Here is a 24,489-nt window from a genome sequence, read left to right as displayed (position 1 = left end):
CTACAGTAAGATCATGATGATATTTAGTCTAGAACTACAGTAAGATCATGATGATATTTAGTCTAGAACTACAGTAAGATCATGTAGATATTTAGTCTAGAACTACAGTAAGATGATGTAGATATTTAGTCTAGAACTACAGTAAGATCATGTAGATATTTAGTCTAGAACTACAGTAAGATCATGATGATATTTAGTCTAGAACTACAGTAAGATCATGATGATATTTAGTGTTGAACTACAGTAAGATCATGATGATATTTAGTCTAGAACTACAGTAAGATCATGATGATATTTAGTGTTGAACTACAGTAAGATCATGATGATATTTAGTCTAGAACTACAGTAAGATCATGATGATATTTAGTGTTGAACTACAGTAAGATCATGATGATATTTAGTCTAGAACTACAGTAAGATCATGTAGATATTTAGTCTAGAACTACAGTAAGATCATGTAGATATTTAGTCTAGAACTACAGTAAGATCATGATGATATTTAGTCTAGAACTACAGTAAGATCATGATGATATTTAGTCTAGAACTACAGTAAGATCATGTAGATATTTAGTCTAGAACTACAGTAAGATCATGTAGATATTTAGTCTAGAACTACAGTAAGATCATGATGATATTTAGTCTAGAACTACAGTAAGATCATGATGATATTTAGTCTAGAACTACAGTAAGATCATGTTCACACACAACACTCTGCACTTATTCCTGATTTCTCCCAACATGGCAACACCAGAGCTGTCACTCAATACATCAGAAACACAGGAACTGGAGATACTTGTTTGAAAAAGTAACTCAGATATTTCCTTCTAAATTAATTGTGTGTGTGTGTGTGTGTGTGTGTGTGTGTGTGAGAGCAGCGTTTAAGCTGTTGGAGAGCTCCAGTCAGCAGTGGCTCCAGGGTCTGGTGTATCTGATCGGGAATCTGCTGGGATCCGCACTGGCCATCTACAAGTGTCAATCAATGGGGCTCCTCCCAACGCACTCATCTGATTGGCTGGCCTTCATAGAGCCGCCTCAGGTGCGTGAATAATTCATGAGCTTGTGTGTGTGTGCTTTCACATTCCTCTCACTCATTTGTGTTTGTTTTCTACACAGAGACTGGAGATCATGGGCGGAGGGATGGTCATGTGATGCACTCACACACTGTCTCACACACACACACACACACACACTCACACACACACACACACACACTCACACACACACACACACTCACACACACACACACACACACACACACTCTCACACACACACACACACACACACACACTCACACTCACACACTCTCACACACACACACACACACACACACACACACACACAGTGTATTTAACAAGACCATTTGAACCCCACCTATGCTGATAATTAAGTTATACTGATGATTTGTGTTTTGATCTGTTCTGTGATTTGCTTCAAATGAATAAATTTCGTTTGACATTTTGCTGCTTTGAAGTGGAAATATGGACTTGACTTTTTACACACTTCTGCATTAACCATTCATCATTAATGCTGAAGTGAACTTTATATTTACACACATCTCACTTATATTTCAAACAATGTTTATTTCACATCATTATTATTTGAGTTTAATGTGAAGGAAGGGTATTTTAAAGACATGTTATAGGCATATATTTATATTAATGGCATATATTAAAGACATTTTCAGATAAAACATAAATTATGGATTAATGATATTTAGGTGGTAATTGGGGTTTTATTTTGCACTACTTTTAGTATAAAATTTCAGTTAAAATAAAAATAACAGAAGGATATATAAAGATATTTAGAAGACCAATGATATATTTATACATTTTAAAAGACATTTCTATAAATAGTGAATTATCGTTGATGTTTAGGTGACATTTGAGAAGGGAAAACAATACACCGTTTTAAGTTAAAGAAAGAATATATGAAAATATTTTAAAGGTATCTTATATATAGAATTATTTTCATTGATGTTTATGTGAAATTGTTTACACAACATGTCTGGGTCATATTCAATCTCAAATTTAAATAGGAAAACAATAAGAAATAGTTTTTAAGACATGTTTCAACATAAACAGTGAATTATTCATATTTATGAGGTTCATAGAGTCGTTTTGTCTCAAATGTAAATGAGAAAATATTTTTTTCATATTAAAATTTGTTTAAATATAGCATTTTAGTACAAGAGGGATATAACAAACTGTTATAAATTTATGTTCAAAGCATATATATTAAATACCCATTTCTACATAAAGAGTGAATTATTGATCATTTATGTTTAGATGAGGTTAAAATCTATCATGTTTGAAAGAATGTGTTAAATGTATTGTAATGTAAAACTTTAGTCTAAAGGAAAAGCTGAAATGTTGCTGCTGTCTGTCTCAGTTGATCAGTGTTCAGGAGCCGGACTGATGGAGCTTCACACATGATCTGTGCCTCTGAGCTGGATCTACAGGTTCAGCATCATTCCTCTGATGAGCATGATCCACCCAGAGAACCAGAGGATCAGCTCAGACGGGTTCCCCTTCAGATAAACACACAGACTCCTCCATCCGTGACTCAAGACTGAAAACTGGGCTTACGACTAGTATCGTGATGTTTCCTCACTCCTGATTGTTGTTGAAGTTCATTAGGCATTTAATGCATGAGTTCTCTATTTTCAGAAAACAGTGTATTAAGCACAACTCAGTCCATTTCTTCCACACATAAGTTACAGTGTTGTTTATTTCGTCGTTTAGCAGACGCTTTTATCCAAAGTGAGCAAGTCTGGAGAAAGAAAGACAACAGATTCACTTCTGACTTTCTATGCCTGTCAACGACATTATTCTTACAACAACAAAAAAGACATGTGTGTATAAAAATGACCAAGAACAATGCGTATTAAAGAAGAGAATGCAACTAGTTGAACGAGTTTCTATTGGCGTGTTTAGTGGGCGGGGCCTCGTTGATTGACGGGTGGTGTATGTTTAGTGGGCGGGGCTCAAGAGTGTTTGTGTTTGCTGCTCATTCCTGGAGGTCGAACGCTTTCTTTTCTCCGTTTTACAGCTGTATTTGTTTTACCAGATGGGGTTGAGCTCGTCTCACGCAGATACTCTTGAAGTTGTCTTTTAGTATCCCCGCCATCTTAACTTTGTATTCAGTCATTTATTCGTGACTTGTGTTGTCCGGCTGTGATTGATCATCGGTGTGTGAGGATGTGGACGCAGAGGCACCCCTTCGTTTATGAGGTGGATCTCACAACAGCTCAACGGATCCAGGTGAGATCACCCTTCATCTCCACGCGTTCTGCTGCGTGACTGACGCACGTGCGTCAGCCAACATATGTTCTGCAGAAATCACCATGGCAACAGAAGCTTCGCACAAAACCTCCTGCGGTCGCTACAGTAAGACTGTATGAATATGGTATTATCAATTGCTGTTGAACAAAATACTAAGTGATTTTGTTTGGAAAGGTTACTAGACACGCATCAGTGAACGGAGTTACAGGCTACAGGTAACGCTGTAACGTTACTGGAGCGGACCGCGGTATTTTAGCTCGGGTTTTCAAACTTTTTGATACCGAACATCCCTAAATATGTTCTCCTTCAAAAGCAGCTTTATACAAGTGTTCTTTTGTCAAGTATTTCCCGGGTTTATTTTGATTTTGTGAAAATAACACCCTATATTTTGCGTAACAAAGATATGTAAACTACGTCTGGTTTTAGGTGAAGCATTGTATTGTAACGTAACCGCAACCAAAGTGTAGCATTGTAACATCTTCTATGCTTGTGTTTGCTGTGATTTTGCCCCATTTGGAAGTCCAATATTAGCTTGCTTTAACACTTGTAGGCTAATCTATCTATTCCTTACGAAAATTAACTACAAATAAAACCAAATAACATAGTATAGCTAAACCACGATAACCACAAATTAACCATGGTTTTGCTACACTAACCGTAGTTTAACCATGGTATTTGTAGTAAAACTGGTTATAAATGGAAATCAATACACCAGAAATAAAAATACTAAACCTTTCCTATAATAAAAGGGGCATTTTAGCTGAAACTATGGTTACTGTGGTGAATTGTATTTACATTTCTTTTTTCAGTATTTCCTTTATAATTATGACTTATTTCCACTTATATTAAGTTATTTTAATGTAGAGTCAATACAGACCTGATTTGTGTTTCATTTAGCATTAATGACAAATGGGCTGTACATTGTGCCACTTTGGATATAACACATTGACCAACTTTATTATTAAAGCTCTGTAAGTTTAGGATAAAATAATTGTTGCACAACATTGTGTTTTTGAAATGGCTCTTCCAAGCATTATAATGGCAGTGAGTGGGCGATATACAATAGTCCAGTAGATGTCCAATAAACTGCATCCATACATCATAAAAAAGTGCTCCAGACAGCTCCGGGGGTTAATAAAGGCCTCCTGAAGCGAATCAATGTGCTTTTGTAAGCAAAACATCCATATTTAAAATTTATAAACCGCTATTTCTACGCTGTAAAAAATATCCTGTCAAATTTACGGTAAAAAACTGGTGGCTGAGGTTGCCAGAATTTTACCATAAAAAAATATGGTATCAGTGTTTTAGGGTTTACGGATTTTACTTTTTTTTAACAATATAATTTACAATTAATGCAATTAAAATTTACAATTAAACTGATGTAATGTTACTATACCAACCTATTGAAGTTCTGAAATCTGTTTTGATAACCATTAAAATCAGGTGGTGATGAGAGTCACATGATGAACCAAAGCCCATCACAAGCAGCTTTTCCACTAGCCGAGAAGGCCTATATATATATATATATATGTATGTATGTATGTATGTGCACAATGTCATTCACACAAACACTAAACACCATCATGGTGACACTCATAAAACTGAAATATACGATAAACATTAATTCAACAACATTAGATGTAACAAACAACCCTAATAAACAAAACTGTAAGACAAAAACTATGAAGATGCATAGTTATTTAATAAACACATCAAATCTGAAATGCAATGCAGGGAATTTTGGGAATGTCAATTTACGGTTTTTCTATTTCACTTCCAAAAACGTTATTTTACCGTAAAATTGTCTGAAATTTCGATTACAGTTTCTCACCGTATACAGTAGGGGAACTTATCGTTAACCATTTAACAGGATTTTACTGTAGTACTTTCAGTTTTTTATCATTAAAATAACTGTAATTGTATCATAAGCTCTGGTGAGAAGTGACGGACATGCAATCGTAGAGGAGAGAGCAAAACAAAACAATGGTCATGAATTAGAAGTACAAAATGAGGATTTGTATGCTACGTCTACGTCCTGGCTACATCATCCGCTGGAACGCCACTCTCTCGTGAACGCAAGTACGACAGATAGCAGAAGCTATTACGGTTTATAAAGTTTTAAATATGGATATTTTTCTTACAAAAACATATTGATTCGTGTAGCATTAACAGCACTCAAATAAACTTAATTTAACCGTTTGATAACTCAATCTAATAGTCAAATATACATCTCATGGAATACTTTTTCCACAGTTGGTCATTTAAACATGACATGAACGTTTAACATCAGATGAACGGAGCTCATGAAAATCGTACCTCTCCTCTTTAGTGGCTGTGAATTGAACCTCTCACCTACGTATGACATGCATACTGTGACTATTACCTTTAATAAGAGAGCACAAGCTTCCTTCAAAATAAAATACCCCCTAACAATAAAATAAATAAATGTATAATCTGGTGTAACAACATAACCCTGCTACATTTGCTTCAGGAGGCCTTTATTAACCCCCTGGAGCACTTGTTTATTGGACTACTGAATAGCACCCATTCACTTTTAATGTCACTCCAATTGCATTCATTTGAAAGAAGAAAGCCATGTACACCTAGGATGGTTTAAAGGTGGGGTGTCATGAGGTCATTTTCATTTTTGAGTGAACTATCCCTTTCAGCAATATATAGTATCATATAATATAATCTATACATGATTTAATAATGTAGCAGAGGGAAGTGGGTGAGTACATTTGAACACAAATTCAGTGATAAAATGTTAAACAAAGATTACAGTTTACATCTGTAAAATACAATTCATAAAATTTCTGACATTTTATAATTAATATGATATAACAGAGCCCCTTTTTTTCCCCAATAGATGCCACAATACAATACGAAATTACAATACGAAAATTAAAATTACAATATGAGACATGAGTTCACTGTTCATCACTATGATGATTTCATGTTTGGGTTTTAGCTGAACTTGTTGACAGTCATGCTTGCTTTTCAGTGTCAATTTCTTCAACAAACAATGGCCTTTGGCTGTAGAAGCAACGTGGTCAGGTGGTGTAACTGGCTTGTGTCAATTGGAGTAACCATTATTTTTCATAAAAATATAATTATATACAGGAAAATGAATGTGGAATAAAATATAATCATCTAGTTTAGTATAATAATGTGTTTTTTTTTGTTTTTTACATAAATTATTTTCTAAATAATCTTCGACTAATTGTGTTTTCAGCATATGTCCTGCCAGATATTGCAAACACGCATTAAAATTTACATTTAGAGATAACTATAATAAAATCTATTTGCATGTGATATTTTAAAATTAAGTGTTTATTTCTATGAGTAAGCTTACATGCCATCTAGTTGGATAAAATATTTAATATTTCTCATTCGGCGGTTACACCATTTGACATTTTCATATACATTCAGTCTTAACTTTGGTAAAAAAAATGGTACATATGTCATTTTTAACTACATAAAATCAACATAAACATGCTGTGTACATTTAAAATACCTGATGCATGCTTTTAAAACAAGTTTTTAAATTATTTTTGAATTTATCATCTTGCCAACCCCTTTTTGTCACTGACCCAGGTGCATTCTAACGTGTTATGCTTCGTAAAAACACACTATTTTTCGTATAATTTACCTTTATTCTACACCCTTCTCCTTTGACCGCCCCGATTATTTCCTGGTTTTATGAAGCCCCTCCCTCATAAATACATGATGGGCTCTGATTGGTTGGCTGGATCAGTGTGTTGTGATTGGCTAAATTTGAGCCCGATTGAGACGCAGAGGATATTAGTGAAGAGGATCGTGCAGAACCTGTGCAAGCATGGCTTTTAATGCTATGTTTTTTGTTTGTTGTTGTCTTATACTTTCAGATACGCTGTTATTTATAAATTCTACTGCTTCATTTAGCTTCTAATATACGGTTTTATCCTGATTATAGCTTTAATACAGCATGGCAACCGCACAGCGCAACATGGCCCCGCCCCCTTAGTTGCATGTTACCGGGGTTAAATTTCAGGGTTTGTGATGTCACAAACCCGGGAAGTAGCTCTTTGTAGTCCCTACCAGCCGTAATTGTAGGCATTAAACTGCCATAATTAAAAGACTAAATTAAAAGATATCTCCATTTGCATTGAACTTTCAGCGTTGTAACTTTGCAGATATCGTTTATGCTCAAACAGCAAGATTACACACTAACGAACGTTAAAAAAGTGAAATCCCAATCAACCACCCCTTTAATATTTTTATTGCCCATTTGGAAGTGCACTGGAGTGGCTTAAATCTTATTTTTCCAACAGAAGCTTCTCAGTTAAGATGGGAGATTATACCACTAGTAATGCTGTATTATCGTGTGGGGTTCCTCAGGGCTCCAGCTTGGCCCCAATTCTTTTTTCTCTTTACATGCTGCCACTTGGTTCTATTATTAGGAAACATGGGCGGTCCTTCCATTGTTACACGGACGCACAAATTTATCTGCCCCTCAAGCAAAATTCAGATGGTTTGGATAACCTCCTGGCCTGTTTGACTGATGTAAAGACATGGCTTTTTTTACTTTCTGAATTTCAATGAGAGTAAAACAGAAATGATATATTTTTTTGGACCCTCTGATTCCTCTGTTACTCCTAAACTAAATTTGGGTGGGCTGTTCTCGGCCGTGAAACCATGCTTGAAGAATTTGTGCATTGTGGCAGATTAATTATCTGGTGAAATCTTGCTTCAACTTTTATCGAAAGTAAAGATTTGGGAAAGTAAAGATGGATTTTGAAAAAGTAATCCATGCTTTTATTTCTTCAAGGTTGGCTTACTGTAATTCTCTTTACGCTGGGATTAGTCATTCAGCTATGTCCCGATTACAATTAGTCCAAAATGCAGCAGCGAGACTTTTAACAGGTGCTCATAAACAGAATCATATTACTCCTATCTTACACTGGTCGCCGGTGCATTAGAGTGGATTTTAAAATGTAACTTTTCGTTTATAAATCAATAAATGGTATGGCTCCATCATACCTTTCTGTCCTACTGACTGAGCACCATTCAACCAGATCCCTCAGGTCATTAAATCAGACTCTTGTCGATTCCCAGGTCGAGGTTAAAATGGAGAGGAGAAAATGATTTGCCCATCTAGATTAGACTGGCATCATCTTTGTCTGTTTTTAAATCTAAGTTAAAAACCTTTCTATTTGATAAAGCATTTAATACTTGAAGTATTTTCTATTGTATACCTTATTACTGTTTTTACTTTGTTGAAGGACTTTTTTATGGTATTTTATTACAACTTTTTTTGTTTTTATTCTTGTTGTTTGTGGCTTTAGTTATTGTAACGTGGGTTGTTTTTAAATTTTGCTTTATAAATAAATTGTCATAGTCATAATAAATAGATGAAATCGAGTCTACCAGCTCTGTCACCCGTCTAGACCAGCTAATGACAGAAGAGGCCTGTGTCTTTCTCTCCATTGAGTGTGTTGGTTGAAGCCTCTTTCTTGGTCTCCTAGGGCATGATTCTGGGCATGGTGCTGTTTCCTGTGCGCATCACCCTGGCCACGCTCTTCTTCCTGCTCATGTGGCCCATCGCTCGTCTGCGATTGGCCGGTCTGTCGGCGGCGGAGCGGGCAGAACCAGTGCGGGGCTGGCGATGGTGGCTCTTCCATCACATCATGCTCTTCCTCAGCCGCGCCGTCTTCTTCTCCGTGGGCTTCCTGCGGATTAGGGTCAAAGGGCATCAGGCGGGGCTGAAGGAAGCGCCGGTGTTGGTCGTAGCACCACACAGTGGATTCCTGGACATGCTGGTGCTTTGCGTGACGGGTCTGCCGATCGTCGTGTCGCGGTCCGAGAACTGCAGGCTCCCCGTCATCGGAGGTGAGGTCCAGACTGCTCCACAAAAACCCAATCCTTTAGGATTGCTGCGGAAGAGAAGCTTCATCTTCACCAACTTTTGAAGCCTTAATACAAACATACAAAACTACCAAACAAGGCCTCCTAACAATAGCTTTCTCTATTCTATTACTATTATGACTCAGTTAGCCCAGCGCAGCAAGTTTTTTTTTTTATAAATAAGAAGGAAAACTTGCTGCGTTGGGCTAACCGAGTCATAACACTTACATATGTGACCAGTGCTGGCAAAATGAGTCAGAATGAGCACATTTTGAAAAATGAGCTCTATTTATTTTCACATTCTCCATTAAAAGACCCTCAATAAATGACTGAGCTACAGCGTTTGAAGGCAATAGAGTCAGCAGAGTTGATTCAGAGAAAAATCCAGTTCAAGTTTTCTGAAGATCCCAAAGAAAAATCACCAAGCAATGTTGCATATTTTCCTCCAGTTCTTTTCTTAATAATAATTACTTCATTATTAATAACAATATAGCTATTTTTATTTTATCTTTGTTATTAAAAATAAGAACGAAGATGCAAAGAATCAGTAGTTTAGGCAAGAGCATCTTTTCTTTTAATGTAGCTTTGGATAGAAGCGTCTGTAAATATCCCTGCTGTGGATGCTGTCTGTGATTGAGTTTGTGTTTGTGTTCAGCGCTGCTGGAGTTCAATCAGTCGGTGATGGTGAGTCGAAGAGATCCTCAGTCCAGGAAGAAATGTGTGTCTCAGATTTGTGAGAGAGTCACGTCTGACGGCCGCTGGCCTCAGGTAACAACACACACTTATACAATTATACACACACTCATACTTGGGTAACATGTGTCAGCTGGTGTGTCACATCCTGTACAGTTTGATATCATTTTGTGCTTCATTTCTCTTGGCAGATGCTCATGTTTCCAGAAGGAACAACGACTAACGGCCGAGCTCTGATCAAATTCAAACCTGGTACAGACACACAGAGACACACACACACACACACACACACACACACACAGACACACACACAGACACGCACACAGACACAGACACGCACACAGACACAGACACAGACACGCACACAGACACAGACACAGACACGCACACAGACACAGACATAGACACACACACAGACACAGACACACACAGACACGCACACACAGACACGCACACACACACAGACACAGACACGCACACAGACACAGACATAGACACACACACAGACACAGACACAGACACGCACACAGACACAGACATAGACACACACACAGACACAGACACACACACACAGACACACACAGACACACAGACACGCACACAAACAGACAAAGACACAGACATAGACACACACACAGACACAGACACACACAGACACGCACACACAGACACAGACACACACAGACACGCACACACAGACACAGACACACACACACACACAGACACAGAGACACACACACACACACACACACAGACACACACACGCACACGCACACACAGACACAGACACACACACACAGACACACACACACACAGACACGCACACAAACAGACACACACAGACACACACACACACACACACACACACACACACACACACACACACAGACACGCACACAAACAGACACACACAGACACAGGCTCTGTTATAAAGCCTTGTGAGCTCTGTATGTAGGGTCAGTAAGATATAGAAAAAAAGAAATAATGAAATTAAGGCTGCATTAAATTGATCAAAAGTGACAGTAAAGGTATTTATAATGTTACAGTAGATTTCTATTTCAAATAAATGCTGTTCTTCTGAATTTTCTGTTCATCTGTGAATCATGAAAAATAAAACGTATCACAGTTTCCACAAAAATATTGTGCAGCACAACTGTTTTCAACATTGATAATAATCAGAAATGTTTGTTGAGCAGTAAATCAGTATATTATTATGATTTCTGAAGATCATGTGACACTGAAGACTGGAGTAATGATGCTGGAAATACAGCTGCAGATCACAGAAATAAATTACAGTTTAACACATATTCACAGAGAAAACAGCTGTTAAACTGTTTTAAATAATTTTTACTGTATTTTTGACACAGTCTTGGTGAGCAGAAGAGACTTCTTTCAGAAGTGTGTTGATAAGGTTATGTGTATCTCTGGACAGGAGCGTTTCTGGCCGGTGTTCCTGTCCAGCCCGTGCTGCTCCACTATCCCGGAGAACTGGTGAGTCTGGGAACAGCACATGCCTGCCACGGATAAAATTAGCTGTGTTTATGTAACAGAAAGCTCTGGATGACTGTTTATGATCACGACAGCCGGCTGAAATAGATGCAGAGAGCTGCTCAACTAGAGAAGAGCACTACACACTAATAAACCATTATAACAATTACATCTGAAATGCTTCCTTTATAAAACACGCTTTAAATGTGTTTGCAGGACACGGTTCGCTGGACCTGGAGAGGGCTGTCTTGGTGAGGAGCGATTGTTTTTCTGTTAATAATTGACAGTAATGCAATAGTTCTCCTAAATCCAGCTGTGTGTGTTTTGTCTGCAGGCTCGGCACTCTGTGGCACACCACGTCTCAGATCTACACCAGCGTCACTGTGGAGGTGGGCCGGCTTCACTTGATTGACATGAGCCACAGCCAATCACCTCCAGCGGTGCTTCAGCCGTGACCAATAGAATCACGCTCAGTAATCCTTCTTTGCTCTGATTGGTTGCAGTTCCTGCCTGTCTACACACCATCACAGGAGGAGAAGCAGAACCCCGAGTTATACGCAGAGAGCGTACAGAAACTCATGGCTGAGTAAGTCATGTGACCCACATCATATAAGTGAGGATTTACCATGTTTTATACAGACAGCAAGTCCTCATATCAGTGACATTATCATGTTACAAAACTACCAACACAATGCATAAAAGGCAATAAATGCATCAAATATTATCATAAAATAAAGTGCACGCACTTTAGATCAAATGGTGCCTTTTATAATTTGATTATTTGCTTTCTGAATGCATTGATTGAAATATGTGTATAATCATGATTTATCTTGCTGCTTATGCCATCTGTACCTTTAGATGAGGTTTGAAAAGAGAGCCTGTTGTTCACTAAAGCCATTAAAACTCAAATAAAATGTGCACAGACATAACAAAAACACTAACTAATAAAAATGACAAAAATACTAAAACTTTAATCAAATTGAAATGGAAAATGCAAAAAACCGATAATTTAGTAATACTGAAATAGGACAGATGTGCTCCAGGTTATTTCTGTCTGTTTATGTGAATGAAACAGTGTTATTTTCTTAGTATTTATATACTCTTGTAGTATTTATTACTAGTTTAGATCAATGTTTATTTTTTATTTCCAATTTCATTCCATTTTAATTTTCATTTGTTATTTTCCTTTGTCTTTTTTTGTTAGTTTTGTTTTACTTTTAATTTTACTTTTAGTGATTTTTGTACTTCATTTTATTTTTAATCATTACCACCAAAGCATTTCCAGTTTGTGAGTTTTTTTTTTTTTTTATCTGATATTTACTGTATTTGTTTTTAATATTTTTTTTCAATAGTTTATTTTAACAATAGCAATACTTAATTTCAGGTTAAATTCATTCATTCGTTCATCTGCTAGGAAGATAATATGGTTTAGACTCATTTCCAACTGAAATGACACATGATTTGCTTTATTAATGTAAGCTGTGTTTGGTGTGCAATATGTCTTTAAGCAGTACTGCGATGTGAAGAGCTGTTGTGTGTTTTCTCGCAGGGCTCTGAGTGTTCCTGCCACTGATTATGTGATGGAGGGCCGCTTTCCTGTTAAAAAGCTGGGAGACCTCTCGCTTCCCCTGGAGCCTCCGGCGCAGGAAACACTCAAACTGCTCCGTGAACACGGGTGTGTGTGTGTGTGTGTGTGTTAGTCTGTGTGTGTGTGTTAGAGTGTGTGTGTGTGTGTTAGTGAGTGTGTGTGCAAATTGATGAACAGAGTTGTGACGTGCGTTCTTTTTGGCTCATTAAAGATTAATCTTGCAGTGTCATTTTGGATTAATTGTAGAGGTTTAATAGAATTGGCTGGAAGACCTGCCAAGAGAGCATTGCAATAGTCCAGTCTGGACAGAACAAGAGCCTGAACAAGGAGTTGTGTTGCATGTTCAGAGAGAAAGGGCCTGATCTTCTTAATATTGTATAATACAAATCTGCAGGACCGGGCAGTTTTAACAATGTGGTCTGAGAAATTCAGCTTATCATCAATCACAACTCCAAGGTTTCTGGCTGTTTTTGAAGGAGTCATGGTAGATGAGCCTAACTGGAAGCTGAGATTGTGATGAAGCGATGGGTTAGCTGAAACTACAAGCAGTTCTGTCTTAGCTAGGTTGAGTTGAAGGTGATGGTCCATCATCCAGCAAGAAATGTCTGTTAGACGCGCTGAGATGCGAGCAGCTATTGTCGGATCATCAGGATGGAATGAGAGGTAGAGTTGAGTGTCATCAGCATAACAGTGATATGAAAAGCCATGTTTCTGAATGACAGAACCTAGTGATGCCATGTAGACAGAAAAGAGAAGTGGTCCAAGAACTGAACCCTGAGGCACCCCAGTAGTTAGATGTTGCGACTTGGATACCTCACCTCTCCAAGATACTTTGAAGGACCTATCAGAGAGGTAAGACTCAAACCACTGGAGTGCGGTTCCTGAAATGCCCTTTCTCAATAGAGTTGACAAGAGGATCTGATGGTTGACCGTATCAAAAGCAGCAGACAGATCCAGCAAGATAAGTAATGAAGATTTGGAAGCCACTCTTGCCAGTCTTAGGGCTTCAACAACAGAAAGCAAGGCAGTTTCGGTTGAATGTCTCCACTTCTGAAGCCAGATTGGTTGCACAACTCGTTCAAGTGTTTTTACAATGAAAGGTAGAAGGGAAACCGGTCTATAGTTCCCTAAAAGAGTTGGGTTAAGAGTGGGCTTTTTAAGAAGTGGAGCCTGTTTAAATGCTGAGGGAAAAATTCCAGTGTGAAGGGATGTGTTAACGATGTGAGTGAGTGCAGGTGCGACTGCAGGAGAAATGGCTTGAAGGAGATGAGATGGAATAGGATCAAGCGGACAGGTAGTAGGATGAGTTTAGAGACCTCTGCCTCAGAGAGTGGAGAGAAGGATGTGAACGAGTGTATGTTTGCTGATAAGATGTTTGACAGAATGTGGTGTGGAAAATTGTGCAGTGAGGTTTGTAATTTAATTAATGAAGAATGTGGCAAAGGATTTTCATACAGACAGCTATTTCTCAATATGCGTTCTTGTCTGTTCTTGTGGATTGCCCAAAAACCCATGTCATTTTCAAAATATTACTGTTATTGTGTCATGAAATGTAGTTTTAAGAGTTTTTCAGGTGAGAATGTGGTTGTTTAAAACTCTAATCTGCGGTTTATTTATAAAGACAGAGCCTATTTGTTAAATTTGCTATGCTGATTTCAGAGCTCGGTGCTCATGTATCTGTCTCGAGCAGCCTTACGCTCGGCTAGTCCTTCCCACATTCTGCTGGCTCTGATGTCTCTGTAGTGATTAAACATGAGATACAATTCATTTTGTGTATATTTAACAGGCATTCGTGGTCTCATGAATCTATTATTTGTTCCTGGTCATATCGTTTTGACTGAGCACAAAGTTGAACTTTTATATATTTATTTTGAACTTTACAGCGCTGACCTTGTAGCATACGTTTGACTGAATTGTTTGCTTTTGTCTTTATTTCATCTCATATAAGCCTCTTATACTTTGTACATATACTTTTATAATGGCTATTATTGTTCATTAAAACTGACATAAAAGAGGCAGAATTGTGCTTATTGTCACGCTTTATTGTCGATCGCTACTTTCCGGCATACACCACGTCTATCCAGTAAAGGGTACTGTTGGCAGTGGAAACGCAAGCTGGATCAGGGTGTCCGGTCCCGCACCGTACCGTACTGACCCATACCGCTCGGTGGAAACAAGACATTAGAGTGTGTGCAAACCGAGAGAGAGAGAAAATAAAATGAGAATAGAGAGTGCTAGAGTTAGAGGGTCAAATATGATGGAAGAGATGTGTGTTTGGCCATTTCTTGAAGATGGGTAAGGACTCAGCTGCTGGGATTGAGTTGGGCAGGTCATTCCAACTGGTGCATGATCTAAAAATGCAAACAGTCTCCTGTGAGGGCTAAGTTTAGGTGTAGGGCAATAGAATATACAGTCTGTACAGTAGAAAAAACATTACGCCTATGAGAGTCCCCACAAGGATAGCGAAACAAGTGTGTGTGTGTGTTTAGTATCTCTCCATCTGCTCGTCTCACACTCTTTGGTTCTTCTGCAGTCTCACTAAGGCTCATGTGGAGGTCATGATGAACCACATGATTGACAGCTGTCACTCAGGCCAGAGCACCATGGTAACGGCTGATCACCTGACCCCTCTTCTGGGGCTGAAGGACAGAAAGACAGCGGTGAAGATCTACTCGCTTTACTCAAAGGTAAGGCAGTGTGAGACGGAGTTCAAGCGTTCATTTGTCATTTATTACCCTCGTGAACCGGCGCTGCAAACCCACAAGCCCTTCTGTCTGCTGTGGAACATATACGTACATCTGCAGGTGCAAATATGACAAAACCGAGCAGCATAAAAGCACTATATTCAAGTCCACTGCAGCCCTACGATGGCTTAGAGAGGAAAACACTCTGGTTTAAAGGAACAGTGCACCCAAAAATGAAAATTAATATCAATTACTCTCCCTCATGTTTTTCTAAACCTGTATTGAACACAAAAGAAGATATTTTGAAGAATGTCAGTAACCAAAGTATATTTGCAGGAAGATACGGTGGATCTGAGGCAGATCTGTCTGAGTGTTTCTGCTGTTTCTGGGTTCAGGAGTCTGGAGTCTCTCATACACACTGCGTTCATGGTGAGTGTGTGTGTGTGTGAGTGTGAGTGTGTGTGTGTGTGTGGATGGGTGTGGTGTTTTATAAATATATTATGCAAGTTGTTTGCTCTGACTGAGGTGTCGACGTTCATGACGATGTTATAAAAAAGCCCTGGGAAAATATTTATGGACAAAGCCTGAAATACACACTTGCCAAGCATCAAATGAGAGTAAAAATCATTGTGAGTGCGATTATTTGCCTATGATGTGATTATATACCTGTGCAGTCAGATGCGTGTTTGAGAGTGAAGCGCAGCACTGTGTTCATTTGCACACAAACGGCTCATGATAAGTGTTTTCTGTGTTAATGCTGCTCTGAACTTCAAGTTGCTTATAACATGCATTCGAAAACATAACATGGGAAACACAATGAGAATCGTTGTCAACAAAACAGTCTTACTGCAGTTTTTCACCAAAATAAAAGCTCTATTGTATTAAAGTGGAAAAAATTGAGTTTCGCAGTTTTACTGTAGCTCTGTAAAATCAAATTATTATTACTAAAATATTCCTTTTTTACTGTACAATAGAATTATTTCTATATTGATAATTTATTTGTTTAATAAAAAGTTAATATAATAATCACAATTAGATTTTTGGGTTAATTAAAAATTAAATTGCATCAAAATAAAAGGAGTCTGTAAAATAGTTCTGCAAAATTATTTTTTTATTATTACTAAATAAATATTCCTTTTTTTCTGTACAATATAATTATTTCTATATTGATAATTTATTTGTTTAATAAAAAGTTAATGCAAGATTTTTTTTTTTAAATCAAATTATAAATTGCAATTGCAATTTTAATCAGAAAATCAAAATTAGATTTGTTTCCCAAATGCATTCTGTCTGTTTTTCAATGAATGACTGGTAAAGTTTCTAAAGTCACCACCATTTGGCAAAAAGTTAGTTTTAGACTAAATGCATCCCTCAAGAGAGTTTAAATCATAATTTTGTTTGCGCGTGTCTTTTCGCAGTGGTACGACGCAGACCAGGATGGGTTGTTGAGCGCAGACGATCTGTCCGGCCTGATGGGGGCGCTGGTGGGCGTCCCTCAGCACTTTATCACTGAGATGTACACGGCGCTGACCACCAGGGGGCAACCCACTGAAGGTACAAATCACTGGGTGTGGGGTGTGCGACATTTATCGTCTACGATAATATTGTAATTGTTGTTTTAACGCTATGCGAGCTGAAATTATCAAGTATGTCACTCACTTAGCAAGAAACAAACAAAAGCACATCTTGAGAGTCCAAAAGCATTCACTGCGTGACGAATACAATAGTTCAAAAAACAAGAAGTTAATATTGAGTGTTACATTTTAGACACAGAATCGTGGCTTTTTTTTCAGTTTTGCCAATGAAATAGCCGGAGCAGGACATTTGTGCATTTCAGAACAACGCTGTGGAGTTTGGTTCCTGAACGAATCTCTTTTTAAATGAATCATTTGAGTCACTGATTCAATGATCCATTCATAAAGACTAGATTTCTAAATGAAACGAATCATTTGAGTGAATGATTCAGTGAATCACATATTCAGACGTGCTGCCACCTACTGCTGGTTTTAGGGTCATATTTATGAACAAAGTGATAATCCATAGTAGTAATAATGATATCCATAGAAGCTGGCATGGCGTTAAAAAGGAAAGAAAAAATTATTTTAAACCAGCCAAGATACAAGCACAAAAAATACAATACGCAAAATGTATTTCGATTATCGTTAACGCAAAAAATATAATTTGTTGTCAATATCGCACACCCCTAGTTTGAGCCTATAATGCTATTATTTGACTATTGTATGCTAATTGCTTTTTATTCATCTCCTAAAGCTTCTCTGCAAGACTTGTTGATGACGCATCCAGTTTATCACAAAGTCTTTACTGAGTATCTCCACTCCGATGGGCCTGCGGATGGAAATCACAATGGGATTCCCAACGGAACGGCCAACAGCAAACACTACGGGATTCACAACGGTCACAGAGCGACCGATACGAAGTCCGACTGAGGTTGTATCGCAAGGGCCGCAAATGTGTGACATTAGCCAAGTGTTAGTACTCGTTCGGTCCAACTGAACGTGCGTTAACTAACATGGACCGTGAGCGCGAGCTGAGAATGTAGTTTTGAGGTTACAGTTACGTGTACGAATAATTGTTTGAGTGTTACTCTTAATGTGTTCTGTCTTTGCTGGGAATGATACTGTGAGAATATAAAACTACTAAATGTGCCTTGGAACAAGTGCCTATATATATTTTATCATGAAGTCTGAAGGATGTTTGTGTATTTAAAACTGTATATTTTTGTCATTTTAAGCTGTGTACATTGGAAGAACCAAAGACGTACTGTATTGCGAAGGATTTCTGCCGAAGTGTCATTTTATACTTTAATATATTAAAATTCTTAAATAGGGATGTGATGTTTTTCGTGGTTTGTTTATATAGTTTATTATGCCTCAAGTGCTCATTTCATGCATGTTTTCTGAAACGTTTGCCACTTGTTCGTTGAGTTTTGGTCGCGTCTCTCTTCGTAATCGTTGACGCGCTTCTGTCTTGCGACCAAAATCACCACGATCCTCTTCGACCGTAAAGTTTCCCTGTTTTTTCGGACGTCCTCCTTCAGAACATCGGTATGTTTTTGCACCGTCTCTTTCAGTCTTTCCAACTCGTCTGACCGTCTTTAACTGCCTTTGACGTCTCTCGAATTCATCGTCCAAATGTTTTCCTCTAATTGTCCTGCTCTGCTGGCGTAAGCTAGCGCGCCTTGCTTCCGTCGCTGAGGACACCGCCTCGGTTACATTCTGTAATTCTACTCTTTTCACGTTAGTTTTGATTAAATCCGTTTCTCGTTCTCTCGCTTCATGTTTCAATGCGTTTGCTGAATTTCGTTGAGTCTTTCCAGGTTGATATTCACCTGTTTTCAGTCGTCTTTCATCTTTATCGTCCAATTTAGATGAAGTTCTCGCCACGGGCAGCGCACTCTTTCGTCTTCTATGTCGTTTTTTATTTTCGTTAACATTATTTTCCTCTATTTGGTCAATCTTGGATGATTCCTTCAGGTTCGTCGGTTTATTACGATCGCTTCTTGTTCTATGGGAATCGATGGGAATGTCTAAATCCATTTTATTGTCTTTTGCACTTCCTTCGTTCATATATTTCTTGGTTTTTGGTCCAACTACTGTGTTTTCCTCTCCATCCATAAGGGTTTCTGGTGGTTCTGGGTCATGTTTTGTGGTATGGGGGAATGTTGCATGATGGGATTTGTAGTTTTGAAGACTGAAGCGGTTGGATTGAGTGGCAGAATCAAGTTCATGAACATACAAAGTCTTGTTTTTTAAGTTTCTATCTGTTTCTGGACCAAAGTCTTGAAGATCAAGATGAAGAGGTTCTTGGACTGAAGCGTTTAGATCCGTTTTTGAGCTTTGGCGCTCAGGATTTGCTAGCAGAGGTTCAGAAAACATTTGAAACACAGTTTTGTCTTTGACGTTATCCTGAAATGGCGCTAATGTGTTCTCCATCATGGGATCTTCAGATAAGAGGAGATTTGTGCCATTAAAGGGGCTTAAATCAGGTTGGAGCGCAGATGGAGGCAAGCTCTGAGCTTCAGAAACCGTGGAGTGAGTCCAGTCTGAGCATCCAGCGACTGGCTCAGGATTCTCGTTGAAGACGTCTGAGATGTTTTGGTCTGTGGAGAGCAGAGAGTTGATGTAGTCCATGTCGAATCCAGCCTGAAAGACAGAAAAAAGCACTATAAATGATAAACCAGGCTCCAGGGTACGGCGATTCATTCGTGTGTTTTAATGTACCTCGGTCATAAACTCGCTGTCGTTGAGCATCTGGTTGAGGAACAGCGCACACGCATCCTCCTCATCTGTGACCTCTGACCCTTCGGTGACCTTTGACTCCAGAGCGTCCATGACCTGTGAGTATTCGGTCAGCGCGCTCTCGGCGAGATCCTGAAGCGGCGGCTCCTTTTTACATCTTTTAGCAGTTTTCTTGACTTTCCCTGAGCTGTGCTGCGGACGGCGACCTGAAGGTAATCGACAAGCTCAGTCTTTACTGGTTATTTTAATCAAGTATACTACAAACATATTTCCATGCATAATAAAATGCCCTGCAGTTGTACTTTTAGTGCTATACTTAGTCTGCTAAACTGGAACAGCTAATTTTGTACTTTAATTGTGCAGAAGTGGTGCTGAAGAACAATTATAGATATGCTTATTATATTTGATTGTGTTAAAGTGGAGCTATTGCAATATACGTCAGGTAAGTATTTTGCATTTAAAGACCAATATTATACAATTCTCATCAAAAGTGATATTAAAATACATTTTAGACTTAACATGTGTCCCTGCAGCACAAAAGCAGTCATGAGTAACACAGGTATATCTGTAGCAATAGCCAACAATACATTGTATGGATCAAAATTATACATTTCTCTTTTATGACAAAAATCATTAGGATATTAAGATCATGTTCCATGAAGATATTTAGTACATTTCCTACTGTAAATATATCAAAACTTCATTTTTGATTAGTACAATGCATTGCTAAGAACTTCATTTGAACAACTTTAAAGGAGATTTTCTCAATATTTAGATTTTTTTGCTCCCTCAGATTCCAGATTTTCTAATAGTTGTATCATATAGTTGTATTCAGCTTTCAGATGATGTATAAATCTCAATTTTGAAAAATGTACCCTTATGGGTGGTTTTGTGGTCCAGAGTCACATATTAAGAAAGGTGCATTGTGCACAAGTAATACGCCAAATAAAATCCAATTATAATTTTTATATCAGTAAGTCTCGAGTTATCTGTCAGTAAATATGTTTAGAGATTTGAACTATACTTGGTATGAAATAAATGTACTTTTTCACTAGGGATAGAATGTCAAATGTTTTATCAAGTAAAGTGTGCCTTTGTTTTCTCTCATATGTGTCGCTCGCTCGAGCAAAAGTGAAATGTTTTTTAACCTTGACTCATTCAAATAAATCCTGACCTTTGGCGTTCTTGTCCTGTTCCTCCATCTCCATGAACCTACGGAGTATAAACAAACAAACTCACAAATGCTCTGCTCCAAACAGCATCAAATTAATATGCAATTACTGTATAATTCAGTAATCCTGTTTTGCTTTAGTTTGAGAAAGGTGTTAGTTAGCTGACATCTGTGCGGTGTTGTAGTACTGCTGGCGTTCAGCGTCTGAGCTGTTCCTCCAGTCCTGAGCTGCGGCGTTCACAGCAGACGAGAGCGGCTGAGCACTGACAGAGGGAACTACGCTCCTGACACACACAAAACAAGCACTTTATCAACAACAAAACTACAAGCGTCCACACCAGCAGGCCAAAAAAATCATTAACAACAGGTGAAAATGATTTGAATATAAAACTAGTGCTGCCAAACGACTAATCGCATGCTAATTAAGCTTTTGTTTACATGTGTGTGTACTGTGTATATATATATATATTAGAAAAATATGCAGTTTATATATATATTCCTTAAGCGACTTTCAAAACTTCATGGTTATAGTTATTGTTCTTGTTGTGAACTACAGGCCATACACGATACAACTCATTACATCAGTGAAGAATAATATAAGAGTATTTCAGTAACATGCTGCTGCTTTACCTGAACTACAACCAATAATAACATGCTAATGAAACACTGCTGCTATATGATCAGATCTGAGCATCTGTTTGAGTCTCTAGCGCTGATCAAACAGATCAGTGGTGTGTGCTCACATGAAGAAGCAGGCCAGAGCCGCGGCGTCTGATCGACCGGAGCAGAAGAGCCTTGCCGTCTCACAGAGCCTCTGCCACAGTCTGAAGGAGTCCTGCATCGAGCCGTCTGCATCGGTCCGGATCGGCTGGAGAGCGGGGAACACCTTCAGAGGCGGCCCAGACCCTGGAGAGGAGCCACAGGCCCTGAAGCTGGCCTTACACGGCAGACCGAAGCCCAGCGGAGGCGTGTAGACGGGGCAGAAGGGCTGGAGACGGCCCACTGAGGCTCTGCCGAGGACACCAGCGCTCAAACGAGGAACTAGAACCGGCCACGAAGGGCTAAAGCGAGGCATTGCGTGAGGATGGACGAGAAACGACGGGGTAACATCTGCAAACAGAGTCACTGGTTTGATGCTCGAAGGAGCGGCGGGGTTGTGTTTCTGGACTGATGCTGGGAAATACAGACTCGGTTGAAGATTTGGAGGAAGGCGGATGTGTTTAATGTGTGCTGAAGATGAAGAACGAAGGGTGTCTGATGCGACCGAGGGTCCAGGACGGCTTTCCTCAAGCTCTTGATGAAGCGGCTGAGAAGAGCTGACAGATGCTGGAGACTCAGCAGGGGTCTCTCTGTTTCCAGCTTCTGATTGCTGTAAATCACCCGTTATAACCGCATCACTCCACTCTTTCCTCTTAGCTAAATGAGCTGTGTTTGAGCTCAGAAGCTCTTGTAATGATGGCACGGCCTCGGTGTGCTCCATCTGAGTCTCTGAGGATCGAAGCTTTCACGTCTAAAGAGCCAGAGATTTGACAAGCATTAGAAACAGATGTGTTCTGGAGCTACACTGTACTGTTGTATTTTAGCTCATTTACGAGTGATGATAATTCATGTATGATACCACAATAATTTCAGTTTTTCAGATTTGCAAGTAATCAGTGGTAGCCATTAAAACAACAGTAAAGAGGAATTATATAAAGAATATATATATTCCAGTCAATTCTTGTTTTATGAGAACCGTAACAAACATGTTCTGGAATAAAATTTGGGTAAAAAAATATATCAAAGGAATGATTTATTGTATTTTAGCTCATTTATTGTATAATAATTAATATTGTTTAATATTAGTTCTATTTGAATATATCAAGTAATCAGTGGTAGCCAATAATAACACATACAAAAGGCAATATATAAAGAATATCATGACATTTTAGAATTAGAATTACATTTAGTTGAATATACCTGGCATTCAAATATGAAGCTGTTGCAAGGGAATAAATTAATATATATATATATATATATATAAATACAGTTGATGTCAAAACTTTACATACACCTGTTAGAATCTGCTAAATGTGAATTATTTTACCAAAATAAGAGAGATCATATTAAATGCATGCTATTGTTTATGTAGTACTGACCTGAATAAGATATTTCACGTAAAAATGTTTACATGTAGTCCACAAGAGAAAATAATAGTTGAATTTATAAAAAATGTTCAAAAGTTTACATCCCCTTGATTCTTAATACTGTGTTGTTCCCTGAATGATCCACAGCTGTGTGTTTGTTTGGTGATAGTTGTTCATGAGTCCCTAGTTTGTCCTGAACAGTTAAACTGTCTGCTGTTCTTCAGAAAAATCCTTCAGCTCCCACAAATCCTTCGCTTTTCCAGCATTTTTGTGTATTTGAACCCTTTCCAACAATGACTGTATGATTTTAAGATGCATCTTTCCACACTGAGGACAACTGAGGGACTCATATGCAGCTATTACAGAAGATTCAAACGCTCGCTGATGCTCCAGAAGGAAAAACATGCATTAAGAGCGTGAAAACTTTTGAACAGAATGAAGATGAGTACTTCTTGTTTTGCCTAAATATCATATTTTTTCATTTAGTACTGCCCTTCAGAAGCTACAGATACTTACATGTTTTCCAGAAGACAAAATAAGTTTAATTTACCTTGATCTTCAAATGCAAGAAGTTTTGACTAAACATGTAAAGTATGTAAGGTTTTGTCTTCAGCTGTATATCAGTGCTATTAACTGCAGCCAAAATAAACCTTTGGGTTACATATGTCTGTGTACTGTGTATATTTCTATTTATAAATACAAACACAAGCATGTATTCATATTTATTTATAATATAAACTATAAGAATATAAATATATACATGTAAACGTTTGCTGTATACATTATAAATATACAAAATACATATATATGTAAACAAAAACTTATTTTGAATGCAATATATATATAATGTGTTCTGTAACTGTTCAATTTAGTTTAATAAATCAAATCAATTGATCTTTATGTTTATATTAATGTATAATATTACACGTTTTCAGTCTGTCAATGTTTGCAAGTAATCAGTGACAGTCGATAGCTATCAAAAAGAGCATTATATGAAGAATATCAAGCATCTTTTTGCCATTTGAATGAAATTCGGTATAATATATCAGTTTAAGAGTGTTTTACTCACAGAAAGCAGGTGTTGATTTCTGACCGATTTAAACCAAACACGTTCAAAAACAAACACTTCATCATGCCTGTGTTCCTTTACAAAACAATTCATACTGAAACCTACGATTAATCAGTATTTATTATATTCATAACAATTACTATTATTGTTGTTTACTATGTCGTACAGTAGGTGGCGGTCTTTCTTTAAAAACAAACTCTATTTCCCATCCTCCTTTGCGCGGTGTCTCACACTTCCGGTTTGT

General features: G+C 38.1%; 3 protein-coding genes across 6 annotated transcripts in view; 2 read left to right on the top strand and 1 right to left on the bottom strand.

Annotated features, from left to right (window-relative positions):
- emc4 (ER membrane protein complex subunit 4) overlaps positions 1-1,474 on the top strand; it is a 5,523-nt gene extending 4,049 nt beyond the window's left edge. For 2 of the 3 annotated variants that reach the window (XM_079442022.1, XM_079442024.1), the window contains exons 5-6: positions 876-1,036; positions 1,114-1,468. In XM_079442022.1, the coding sequence (XP_079298148.1) occupies positions 876-1,036; positions 1,114-1,149 (197 nt within the window). In that variant the 3' untranslated portion in view covers positions 1,150-1,468. Of the gene's footprint in view, positions 1-875; positions 1,037-1,113 lie in introns of all 3 variants that reach the window. The other variant, XM_079442023.1, reaches the window with a different exon arrangement.
- A 1,513-nt stretch (positions 1,475-2,987) lies between these two features.
- LOC306878302 (lysophospholipid acyltransferase LPCAT4-like) lies at positions 2,988-18,469 on the top strand. Of its 2 annotated transcripts, none has more exons than XM_079430561.1 (13): positions 2,988-3,260; positions 8,789-9,152; positions 9,823-9,935; positions 10,052-10,112; positions 11,293-11,351; positions 11,565-11,599; positions 11,683-11,737; positions 11,852-11,934; positions 12,898-13,023; positions 15,470-15,623; positions 15,957-16,049; positions 17,039-17,174; positions 17,892-18,469. In XM_079430561.1, the coding sequence occupies exons 1-13, from the start codon at positions 3,198-3,200 to the stop codon at positions 18,065-18,067; spliced, it is 1,518 nt and encodes a 505-aa protein (XP_079286687.1). In that variant the 5' UTR covers positions 2,988-3,197; the 3' UTR covers positions 18,068-18,469. The 2 variants fall into 2 exon arrangements, with proteins under 2 accessions (XP_079286687.1, XP_079286688.1); XM_079430562.1 differs by lacking the exon at positions 2,988-3,260 and adding an exon at positions 3,331-3,386.
- LOC306878294 (uncharacterized protein) lies at positions 18,409-24,469 on the bottom strand. The gene is made up of 6 exons (XM_079430549.1): positions 24,246-24,469; positions 21,794-22,560; positions 21,218-21,334; positions 21,054-21,091; positions 19,862-20,085; positions 18,409-19,783 (listed from the first exon to the last, which is right to left on the bottom strand). The coding sequence occupies exons 2-6, from the start codon at positions 22,528-22,530 to the stop codon at positions 18,512-18,514; spliced, it is 2,388 nt and encodes a 795-aa protein (XP_079286675.1). The 5' UTR covers positions 22,531-22,560; positions 24,246-24,469; the 3' UTR covers positions 18,409-18,511.
- Between the last annotated feature and the right edge of the window lie 20 nt (positions 24,470-24,489).

Source organism: Barbus barbus, assembly GCF_936440315.1.
Source record: "Barbus barbus genome assembly, chromosome: 2".
Lineage (NCBI taxonomy): Eukaryota > Metazoa > Chordata > Actinopteri > Cypriniformes > Cyprinidae > Barbus > Barbus barbus.
This window is presented reverse-complemented; position numbering and strand designations above follow the sequence as displayed.

Excerpts from the sequence above, each read along its gene's own strand:
- LOC306878302 (XM_079430561.1), top strand. The coding sequence starts at position 3,198 with ATGTGGACGCAGAGGCACCCCTTCGTTTATGAGGTGGATCTCACAACA. Across the intron at positions 15,624-15,956 it reads TCTACTCGCTTTACTCAAAG|GAAGATACGGTGGATCTGAG; the intron begins GTAAGGCAGTGT and ends GTATATTTGCAG. Across the intron at positions 17,175-17,891 it reads CAGGGGGCAACCCACTGAAG|CTTCTCTGCAAGACTTGTTG; the intron begins GTACAAATCACT and ends CATCTCCTAAAG.
- LOC306878294 (XM_079430549.1), bottom strand. The coding sequence starts at position 22,530 with ATGGAGCACACCGAGGCCGTGCCATCATTACAAGAGCTTCTGAGCTCA. Across the intron at positions 21,335-21,793 it reads GCTCTGGCCTGCTTCTTCAT|GAGCGTAGTTCCCTCTGTCA; the intron begins GTGAGCACACAC and ends TGTGTGTGTCAG. Across the intron at positions 20,086-21,053 it reads ACAGGACAAGAACGCCAAAG|GTCGCCGTCCGCAGCACAGC; the intron begins GTCAGGATTTAT and ends GATTACCTTCAG.